Source organism: Thalia democratica, chromosome 5 (assembly GCF_965202585.1).
Source record: "Thalia democratica chromosome 5, ktThaDemo2.hap1.1, whole genome shotgun sequence".
Taxonomy (NCBI): domain Eukaryota; kingdom Metazoa; phylum Chordata; class Thaliacea; order Salpida; family Salpidae; genus Thalia; species Thalia democratica.
This window is the reverse complement of record NC_139169.1, coordinates 45,974,264-45,986,417: the sequence shown is the minus strand read 5'-3', so window position 1 is coordinate 45,986,417 and position 12,154 is coordinate 45,974,264. Positions and strand designations below refer to the sequence as shown.

General features: G+C 24.6%; 1 protein-coding gene across 1 annotated transcript; it reads right to left on the bottom strand.

Annotated features, from left to right (window-relative positions):
• Positions 1-3,371: 3,371 nt before the first annotated feature.
• On the bottom strand, positions 3,372-8,490 carry LOC145836600 (phospholipid scramblase 1-like). The gene is made up of 7 exons (XM_082944391.1): positions 8,331-8,490; positions 7,683-7,760; positions 7,001-7,077; positions 4,800-4,930; positions 4,419-4,651; positions 4,069-4,127; positions 3,372-3,404 (listed from the first exon to the last, which is right to left on the bottom strand). The coding sequence occupies exons 1-7, from the start codon at positions 8,488-8,490 to the stop codon at positions 3,372-3,374; spliced, it is 771 nt and encodes a 256-aa protein (XP_082800517.1).
• Between the last annotated feature and the right edge of the window lie 3,664 nt (positions 8,491-12,154).

Sequence of the window (12,154 nt, the reverse complement as noted above, 5' to 3'; positions counted from 1 at the left end):
TGCTTTAAACAATAGCTTAAGTGGGCAAAAGAAAAGCACTTAAAATAAAACATAGCTTTTTTGAAAGAAAAACTTGTAAGGGATCAGCAAACGTAAATAGCTATATTAAAAAACTGGAAAACTGTTATATACCAAATACAAAAACATCAAGAAACTTATTTTAAACTATTTAAAAACATCTAACAGACACTTGTTTACTTTAATTTTATAATTTTGTGTTTAACAACTATTTGACTTTGATGTAAAGATTTATTTATTTTCATAATTTATAAAGCTTTTTATAGGTCATTTAAATTATACAAGCCTTTATTGTAAACAAAAGAAATCAAATATTATCTAAAATAGTTAATTTTGATATAGCTTATACCTTAAATTTACAATCAATGTTTTTACCAACATTTAGGTAAACGATTAATAATAAACTACGTATCTAAATAAAATTCAAGTTTTATAAGTTTTTTTTAAATTGCTTTGATAATAATTAGAAAAAAAATTTAAATAAGCGCAGAAGACGCAACCAGTTTCTTAAAAATAACTAATTTATATATATATATTTATTTATTTAAAAATGTTCGATACTAACTACTTTATTTCAAATAAAATTAAATTTTACTACAGAAATATAACAAATACTAATGAATGCTGCAATTATCTTTTACACAAACTGAAAGAATAACTTACTTGTTAAAAACTTTTATAAATTAAAGTTAGGAATTTTTCATTAGTATATGTACTTATACAATAAAGAATATTAAATCACTGATATTTTTTACTATAATAACTATTTATCTGTAACATAAAGCATTTGATGTTAGTAAATTTTAGCATAAATTACATAAAAATAAAAATAAAAATCTACGGCTTGATCTGTTGCATCTTGTAGTTTTAGTTTTTTAATCAAGTTTTAGACGTTTTCTATTGAAAATTGTTTTGTTTCAAAAAATAATGCTCTGAGTGTTCTTATTTTTTTTAGAGGTAAGCTCTTTTTGACTGAAAAATAGTCTGTTTATATAAATTTGTACCTTAATACTGAACATTTTACGACTATTCTCGCCTGACGCATGTTTACTTAATTTTGACTATTTTTTTGTTCAAAGTTTAAACTCCTCGGCACTTCAATTTTTTACTCTACTAAAAGTACCCTTAAAAACATTATAAAATAATCTTTATTTTTTATTTAAAGTAAATTTTTCTTGACGTATTGCAATTATAAATTTATAGTCATTGAAAAAGCAAAAAGGCTAGTTGATATATTACAATTAGGACTTGTAATTTTTAAAATTTTCTTTATTTTTCTTTATGAGTAAAAACTTTTAAAATTAGATTAGTGAAAAAATTGTCATGACTGAACAAAAGTTTAAATTATGAAAACTACAAACTACCTTTGTTTGTACATTTTTCAATTGTTTTTGAGTTTTTTATTTATGTTAAAAATACTTTATCAGTGGTCGGCACTCGGTAGTAAAGTAAAAGGGGCCAGTCTACTAGAAAAATTTTTGGTTGACTAGATTTAGTAGGAAAAGGTCTTTGCGGACCACTGTAAAATTTTAAAACTAATTGAAAAAATAACTCTTTAAAAGCAAAACTGTAACAAAAACTTAATTTTATATTGTTATAGTCTATTGAACGACAAAAAAGACGCGCAAAGTATTTGGTCCTATGACCTGGTGCCCAAGGAAGCTTTCGGTTATCGAGTCACACACCACGGATACCTTATAACGTCTTGTCCAGGGTGTAATAAGCTTTACTACTAATCACAACTAATTAATAGCACATCTAAAATGCTTAATATTTCAAACTAAAATTTATGCTTTACTAAGTTGTAATCAAGTTAAAAAATGTAATTATAATAACCTTCTTTGAAAATTCAAAAAAATAAACTTTTTAAGGGGTTATTAAATATTTTTTTACAAAAACTACAAGTTCAAAGCTTTTACTAAAAGCGTAAAAGACATTTTTTAGGACAAACGCTGAGCAACATAGTTCAGTAGCTTGCCTTAGAAAACAGAAAGCTAGTAGAATAGCTCAAAAATAGAGTGATAACTCTAATTAGTATACTGCGTACTTTAGTATACGTAGTCTATTATTCTATTTGAATAAGATTTTAAACAACTGAAGATCTCATTTTCAAACGAGTGAAACATTGTGTTTTTATTTAAAATTTATTACTAATTAGTATACTACTAATAGTTATAAATAATTACAACTTGTTTAGAATTAAGTTAATTTTATGAAAAAAAGAACTTAAGTGTTTACTATTGTTACTACATTCACCTATAAAGCTGTAAAAAGTCAGCTCATAAACTTTAATAGTGTTTCAATTTAGGACTAAAATATATTTAAACATAATATATAAGCTCTTAGAGTTTCTCTACTAAATTGAAAACATTTAAAGTACAAAACACTATAGAATTGGTAGCTTTTACAAGTAATAAACCTAGTCTAGTAGAAAAGTCTTTTACGGCCGCCTTAATGTATCATTATACTTTTAACCGACTGTTTAAATGTAAGACTTCATTAAAATAATTTGAAAATGCTAACACTTGCTCTTAGTTTAATTAATTTACTAAATAAACTTTTTCTTTTTGGTTCTTTTCCAAAAGTTGTTTTGTTAACTTAAAGATACGTCGCGGACATCATTTTGCCGATCACTGCTCTGAGCCATAATGATCGGGTTTGTAAACCGACACTTTACTGAGTGAGCTAGATATTAGACTGTTTAAATATTAATTTAGATTAATATAATCTACTTAGAAAAGTACTTTGTCTATATGTAAATAAGATAGTGTAAAATACTGTAAAAAGACCAAATAATAGTTTTAAATATAAAAGTAAAAGTAAATTAGTTATACGAGCTATACTGTTTTTTTAGAATAAGATATATTTATTTTAGCAGATCAATATAAAAGTTTAAATCAAGCTACGAACTCGTTGTCTATTAATACTTTGGTACAGGTAAGAACTTTTACAAACAGTTGATAAGATTTAGTTTATTAAAAACTATAAATATCAAATAAAAAAAGATTAAAAAATTCAGCTTAACTAGTCAAATATGTTTTAAAACTATGCTTATTTTATAAAACTAAGCTAAAAAACACTTTAAAAGCTTTAGAAAGTAAAAAAAATTCTAATGTAAGCTTTGAATTAAAAACTATTTTAACTCGTTTTTACACATATAAAGTAAGAGTTAAAAGTAAAATCTCAAAAAAAAAACACTTTGTTTTAGCTTAAATTATTAAAAAATTAGATTGTTTTATGAATTCTCATTTTCGGTAAGGTGACAAAAATTATGAAGAATGTTGTAAAATTATATTTCAGTTCATAAAAGATAAACCATCTTCAAGCGAAACCTTCTACTTTCGATTGCTTATTTAATTGTCAGATTGTTCAAAAAACATTATATCCTGCAAAAAAAGTTTCAAAAGTTTATGAAATACAACTGTTAACAAAAAGTGATAAAATTATTTACAAAACGATTAATAAAAAGGTAAATACATATGTGTGAAAAGTATTGAAAAAACGTGTTGATTATTAAATTTTCTAATATTAAATATTATCACTCAAAACAAAAAACAAAGTATAGTTGTTTTTATTATAAACAGAGTAAACTGAATTAAAAATAATTGCTTTATAAAAAGAAAATATATGTATTTGATGAATATGTAAATTTTTACTATATCAATTTGCAATTTCTACTAGAAATCTGACTAAAACTCAAATATGGATTCCTTGTACCTTAAAAACTCCAGTGAGGTTTTTTTACTATTCGTATAAAAACTGTACAAAGTAAATCATATTGTATAAAACAAAGTTGGACTCCCAATGGTTTTATTATGTTTAATGAAAAGATATATATTTATAAAATTATTTAAAAAAATATAAATTTTAAAGTGAAAGCTATATGTAAACTGCATAAAATTGAATGAACATATTTTTTTTAATTATTATAAGATACTAGGCTCTTTATACTTTTGGACAAGTAGTTAAATTATTCTTTTCTACTTTATATTCATGAAAATATTTATAATAAAACTGGAAGTTCCTGTTGTATGAGTAATAAAAACTTACAATTAAGAATGTAGCTGCAACCAAAACTGCTTTAACTTTAACTTCCAGATCCATCGGAACTGTAGAAATTATTGTAAGTATTAATTATAGTACTTAATAAATGTGCCTTTTTACGAAATAAGGTAAAAAAAAAGTAAATAATATAAACACTTGTTCGTCATAAAAATATATATGCATTTATTTAGTTTTAAAAGAACTATCCCAAAAAAAAAGAGGCAATAAGTTGGTGAGTAATTTTTATTTTTTTTCAAACATTACCAAAAACGAACATAAATAAAACTTAATATGTTTTTTAAATACATTAGAAACAAGTTTTAAAAAGTTTCACATATATTAAAAAAACAACTAACAGGTTAAACTAAAGTTGGTAGCATCCGTGAAAAACTCCTTTGCGAACCCTCCGTACTGCCTAGTTATTTTTCCAACAGGTACATCTCCTCCGATCGATCCTGGCGAGAATATTTCGAAAGGAACCTCACAGGTACAGCAAGGGCCAGACAAGACGCAACACGGACCTTTTATATCAAATACATGATTTCCAGACGCATCCTTCACTAAGTATTTAGGTTTCCAACATGATTGGCTGTTAGATTATTTAATTTGAACTTTCATATTGTATTGAATATGTAAGAAAAAAAGCTCAACAAGTTTTATAAAGATTAAAAACCTTTAAAACAACAACGAATTGAAAAAAATCATGTAAACTTAACAAAACTTGTGTAAATACTAACGCTTGATGAATACTTCCGATTGGATTTCCAACGGGAGCTTCAACAAAGAGGGAGAATGAGCAGCTGTCAGCTGATGCGCACCAACAGCATCCAGCACATAACTTCAGTGGACGGAAAATTCGCATTACTTCCTAAATATTGTATAAATAAAGGTTGAGATATACTTTAAAGACAGTATTTTAATGAAATATGTTATCAATGAAAATTCAACTAGTTTTGCGACGATCTATTACCTTTTTTATTAATGACCTTTGATATCTAGGCTTTGGCATTATGTACTTAGCAACCTATCAATAGTGTTTATAATTGACTTAGTTCAGTTATTTAATATATTTTTTTCTTACAATCACACTACTGTATATCTATTAGATATAATTTTATTTAAGCACTTGATTAAATACTTATTTAAAAACTGTGCAAGACATAAGTATGCAGACGTAAACTAGCATATAAAAATTATTTCAACTTTACTGCAGACTTGGTTAAGGAAACAATTTAAAAAGAGTGTTTTAGAAACAAAACAAAAGTTAACTGTTTTTATACCAACGTAAAATATTATGGTCAACATTTTTGTAAAACTTACAAAAAGTTTACTTTAGAACAAAAAACATCGAACTACCTAGAAAAGTAATAAACTTAAAACTATCATAAATATTTTACAGCAAGGGCATCTTTACTTTATTAAAGTTTATGAAACAAAAACTAATTAAATATTTGAGATAGTGACTTTACTTAAAACATTGTCGTCAAAACATTAAAACATCTTAGATTCACAGTTATATACAAAGTTATTTGCTGGCTATCCGAGAAAATATACTAGAATTCAATACTTGGGAACTTAAATTTGAGGAAAAACTTCGAATCAAAAATATTTTAATTCAATTATAAATCAGTTTATATACAGAAAAAATATACTTAAAAACATTACTTTTAAGCTACTTATTATTATTATCATTATTATTATGTTGGGTGCACGACTATTCAAATTCGGACAATTCAAATTCCGACAATTCAAATTCTTAAAAAAAAATTGAAAGGGCCACAAATAAAAAAGTAATGTATATTTGTCAAATATAAAAAATACATATGTAAGTCCTATTAATATCTTCAAGCAATTTTTTTCTTTTTGCAAAACATTGAATACTTTTTGGTATATGGTTTAAATAAAGTAAAAAACATAGTTATTTTTAGTAGTTTTAAAATATCTTAAAAAGTATTTAAGATTTCGCAAAAAATAAAAAGTGGCTTGTAGATATTAATAAGGTCTACATAAGCATTTTTATTTTTCTCAAATTTCAATTATTTTTTGAGATGTAGTCTTCTAATTATTTTTTTAAGAATTTGAGTTGTCGGAATTTGAATTGTCCGAATTTGAATTGTCATGTAACCTATTATGTTATTACTATTGTTATTATTATTATTATTGTTATTATGTTGTTTACTGTTCAATGTTAGACTCAGGCATCAAAACCTGAGTCACTTAAACAGGACCCACAAGAAAAAAAGACATTAATCTATTTTAAGTAAGAAAAAAGTAACTAATTTATGTTTTTATTATCGTAAAATTTATTCTATAAAGAAATATGTTTGAGTAATGATCCCGAACTAAAAATTGAATTTTTTGATAAAACCTCTTTTTACTGTCTAGCAAATATTTTTGGCTGTAGAGTAATTTTTTCGAAAATAAGTAAAGAATTACCAGTATAAAACTTGGTTTTCTACCAACCTAATTTAATTTATTGATTAGTTTTAAATTAAAATTAAATAAGACTAAGTTTAAAAAAACAAAGAAACCTTTATAAAGTTACAAAGTACTTACAATATAATAATATCATATTAGTAAATCTAAACTCTAAAGAAAACTACATTAGACCTTAAATTTTTCTCTATTTTTAAAGGTTTAAAAAGTCTAAAAAACTTCTATTGAGTTATTTCAATGTTATAACACCACAAATAAAGATTTTGACAAACATAAGTCGCAATACTACAAACTTTTAAAGCTTTTAGGTTGTTAATTTCAAGTACAACTTTAAAAAAATTGTGAAGCTTACAATAAAAAAAAATGCTTTGAGTACAATTATGAAATTTTATTTTTAGTTGTTATAAAAATCAGTGAACAGTATACATCAAAACCTATGAGTTTCGAACTAACGAGTAATTGTTAAGTTTAAAAGAATAAAGTGTGAAAGTAAAAAACTTACGTAACCAGTGTTGTCAACAACATGCATGACGAATTCTCTTGCATTTCCACAACAACATCTTTGGAAACAGCTTGATTCTTGAAGAGAAGAAAAAATTAACTTTTTTGTTTAGTTTAAAGCGCTGTTTTCTTAAAAATAAAGTCAAAACAACGATTAAATGGAAGTATTACTGCAAAAACCATTATTTTGCATTTAAAAAAATGAAATGGAGAAACAAAATATGTAAACTAAGTTTGTAAAATTATTAAACAGAAAAATTTAAACATGAAACATGCGGGGGGGTTAGAATGAACTACAGCAGTTTATATTTAAAGATTTAAAGAGTTTTATTTTTTAAAATTTATATTTCAAGCATTTAAATTTCAGTTGTTCATTCTTAAGAGATGTAATACAATTTTATTAGTTTTAAGGTTTTGTATAAATATGGTAATGTTGGTGTTAGATAAAAGTTTTCTCTACATAGTTTTATGATACTTATAATCATTATAACGAATACAAGTCTCAATCTATTGAGAGCTTTTGGTCAAATGATCCAGGTGGTATGATCAAAATTTGTTTTTAAAAACTGATAAAAATATAGTTTAACTAAATTGTTTAAACTTTTTATTACACTAAACAGCTAGAACATATTTAACCTTATATATATATGTATGCAACACTTAGCTTAATAAAAGTTTTTAACCTTCGTATGCAAAGTAGCATTGCTGTCCAACACTATTTTTTATTTTGAACTTGTTCTTTGTTTCAAACCCAGTAAAAGCTGCAGATTTTTTATAACTATTACAAAACTAATAATTTATATATAAAAAACTTTAAGCTAGCGTATTTTATGAAATACACATACTTCTGTTCTTTACAACTTTTTGATAACAATCATAAAATAAAAGAAAGAAAACACTCCACGAGGAGAAAATATTTTGCACTTAAATTAATATATTTTATAATAATTAGAAAGTTTGATAATAGTTTAAAGATGTTGAAGTATGTAATTATTTTTCTAAACGGCCTAAACTATTTTCAAATAAAAGTGTTTTTGATAACCTTCGGTTTATAACTGATCAGCTATAATAAACCTTTTTTCAGCTAAAAACAATATGTTAATTTATATACTGCCAAAGGTAGAATACACATATTTCATTCCATACTGAGTTGAGCTTAGTACAAATAATTTTGAACGCTCTTCAAATTTTTGTTATGTACCCATTATATCGTTTAACACACAAAAACTACAAATTAAAAATAAATAGCAATGCCTACAGAACAGATTTTTTGGTGAATTGTAATAAAAGCAAAACTTAAATAAGCTTATATAAAATCAGTTTTACCTAACCTTCAACTAGTTCGACATCTTGATGAATAAGCAACTGATCCAACACAGTCAAGTATTCAAGACCAGGTGGGCAACCTGGTATCTTAGTTGGTATTGGCATCCATTGTTGAGGGATTATGGGTGGACCACTGTTTTGACCTTGACTGGGTTTCGGTTGCATGTCATTTGGTTCAACACTTGTTTTGTCAGACACTTGTGGCTGCTTGATAAGCAAAAACTTTAGATCACAGTTTTTATATTTTAAAAATAGTTTTATGCTTTTAACATGTTTTTAAATAAATTATATTTTGATAAAAGTATGACTGCGTGGTTTGTTTCTATATTTCAATAAATAAAAGGAAATACTTTACAAGTTTAACTAATACAAAAAACTACGCACTAAACTTTTATCGTCCTAAAATAAATAAAACTAGTTCCAAATAGTTCAATTAAAAAAAACAGAAAGAAGATTCAAAAGTTTTAGTTTTAAAGATTTTTATTTCTAAAAAAACCATTCGTTTTAAACTACAAGTTTTTAACAATTTTAAAGATTAAATAATATTGTTAAACTTTTTTTTTCTGTAAGATACTACTTGTATTTATACTAAATCACTTTTGTTAATAACTTTCTCCGTAAGTTAAAGTCTTATTACTTATTTTACTATTGTACATTAATAAAGTCCTCGTAACTATTATTAAAATAAAAAGTTTAGTTGAAAAGCCTTCCGAAAAATTGTCAATTAAATTTACTGTATAAAACATAGAATAAATGTACTTTGATTGAATTTACTTAACCAAGTACAAAAAAAGTTATGTTTAATTAAATTGAGCATCTATGAAAAAAAACTTGACAAATTCTTAATGTAAATTCGTAAATGAATTCTTTTTTAAAATCTTTTATTTACAATCTTATCAACTAATTGTTAATTAAACACAGTATGTATATCTATTTAGTAGTTTATTGGACTTGAACATGTCCAAAAAAAATTTATTTCTAAAATTTATCGTACATTTATCTACAAAACTTACATACACCAGATACAAATAAATAAAAATCATTCTTAACTGCTGGTGAATTGCATAAAACTTTAAAGTTTTTTTTTACGTTATATTCTCTATTTTTATTATTTAAAAATTATAAAATTAATACAACACATAACTATAAGTTAGAATTATGATCGGTCTGATAATTTTATAAAGACACTTGGAATTTTTAAAGAATTTACTTAAAAACTTTACTTTACAAAATAAAATTTAAAGCTACTGTACTCTGGGTCTGGAAACACTAAAAATAAATAATAATCAACAGACTATAAGCGTTTTTTTAAATATTACAAAAACAGTCTACTTACAAAATAAATTATAGAAGTAAACTATGACAATCGTTAATTTAAAACTTTTAATTTTTTTAAATTGTAAACTTACATGGACGGAGTTTTTTTTATTGCCTGTCATTTTTTGTCTTTGCTTTATAAATGCAATAAGAATCAATATGTGATGATATTTGATTAGTATGATAATATATATAATAATATATGAAGTTAGTACATAGGTAGTAGGTACTCAGAATATTTGTAAAAATAGAGCAATTAAATATTATGTCATAATGCTTAAGCGGTATTAAAACTGACAAAATTTCATATTCTAATAGTGGTAAAAAACAATATGAAACTCCAACACAGACAGACCTTAAGTCTATTAGGTTTAAATTTTTTAAATAGGCATTTGAAATAGTTACCTACCGTTTAACTATGTATATTAAACTCAGATAAAAAGGTGCAAAAAAATTAATATGTTTAAACTTCACCTTTAAACTGATGTGCAATAAAGCCTATTTGTCATTTATGATGTGTATTGTACAACTTTAATTTAAACGAGTTCCAACCAACAATTTAAAGATAAATAAAACAAACAAAAATATCGAAACACAAGTAAAATAAATGAACTGATTTATAGAAAATTAGATGATCACATACGGAGAAAAACTTTATGAACTTCCGATGAAAGAGATTTAAAAAAAAGACATCATAATGTTATTTAGTATCTCTGAAAAAAAAGGTTTTATTTGATTATTCTATAACAATGATAGTTGATACGTAACTTTTTCAATACTCATACGATTTAAAAAAAGTTTCAGTTTGCAGACTAACACTTTTACCAAAGATTTCATAATAAACATGGTTTCAAAATCGGTAATAAACGCAAACTTAATTTCTTGCTTAAAGCTATAGTTCTCAGAATATTAAAGAACTGTACACATTAAATACTTACTTCAAAAATATTAATTTACTATGATTTAATTATTATCAAACGCTTTAGTTTTTTTAAATAGTAACAAAAAAAATACTAAAAAGTAACTAATTACTATACACAACTACACACGTTGGAAAACACAGTAATATAAAATGCAAAACCTTGTAAAACTCGAACTTTTATGACGAAGTCAAAAGTACTTTTCTTACTGTACGCAATTTTGTATTTAGTTCTTGTTTGTAAAAGATATATTTTAAATTTTTGAAAAATTTATCTATTTGAACTGCAAACTAATACCCTTATCTCATTTTCAAATTTGGATCCGTCTCTGTGCTAAAAGAAAACTGGCTTACAGAACTATCGATAGTCTTATTTAGAAAGCTACTAATTAATTATATTTTTGTTTGATTGATATGCAAAAAGTAAATTTAATTTATAGCTTTACAGTCTTAATATCTGTAAAAATTGTTAATCTACCGGATCTGTTTGTCGAGTGAAGATCCGGACGGATTTTTACAAAAAAAAAACAAAAACAGATGCGTACATCACTAGTTTGAATACCTTTTAAGAAAACTTTATAGCATGTTCCCAGAAATCCAAAATCAAACTTAAAAAATTAACTCTTACCAAAACAATATTTAGAGAATTTCAGAATAAATTTAAGCAAAAGAATTTATTTGTTCGGCAACTACTAAAATATAACTAGTGTCTGTCTTCACTTGTTTGCATCAAAGAAAACATTGGCGAAAGTCTAAGAGCCAAAACCTGAACTTTCATGTGCCGTGAGACAAGTCAAGTACAAAAAGTTTTCATACCTTTTGGATCATCAGACCATCCTAATAGAGCCAAAGCCTAGACTCTTTAGTGCCTAAAGACGAGCTCAAGTTATAAATTTTTGATCACACCAATTGGACCATCATATGATTTTATTATCAATAATAAAATTATAACTATTTATTGAGCTTCAATAGAAATATTATATTATACAAAATGTTACCAACATCATATAAAAGCAAAAATAAACAACTTTTAAATTTCAAGAAAGTCATAGTTTTCAAAATAAATAAAACTCAATTTATCTTTTGCTGGAACGCAATATCTATAAAACTTTTAACTAATCTAAATTAGTGGCAACCCTGTTAAAAAATCAAAAAATAAGCTAATAAAAATTTTCTTGACAAAGCTTACCTAGATTTTTAATTCTCTTAATTATAAGCTAGGTAATTATGTACGAGAAAAATTCCTTTGGTAACAACTATATTTTAATATAGACCAAGCTCTTATAAATTAAAAATACCTGAAGTTTTTTTTGTTTTTATTAATTAAAAAGTAAAATAGATAGTATTTTGCATATAAAGAATTAAAATATTTAGTAAGTCTATTTACTTTAATGCATTTCTTTTTTGATGCAACATGTATGATTTATTTCGAAACAAAATATAAACTTTTTTATCAAGGACACAAACAGTTTCGCATATTTAAATTTATTAAGGTTTTTGAAATTATTTTTAATCAATTTTAGGTTTTTACTTTTATCTTTTTTAAACAAAATGACTACAGAAGTAATTCTACCCATGGTTTATTGGTGTAAT

Excerpts from the sequence above, each read along its gene's own strand:
- LOC145836600 (XM_082944391.1), bottom strand. The coding sequence starts at position 8,490 with ATGCAACCGAAACCCAGTCAAGGTCAAAACAGTGGTCCACCCATAATC. Across the intron at positions 7,078-7,682 it reads ATGCTACTTTGCATACGAAG|AATCAAGCTGTTTCCAAAGA; the intron begins GTTAAAAACTTT and ends CTTCTCTTCAAG. Across the intron at positions 4,931-7,000 it reads TTGTTGACAACACTGGTTAC|GAAGTAATGCGAATTTTCCG; the intron begins GTAAGTTTTTTA and ends TACAATATTTAG.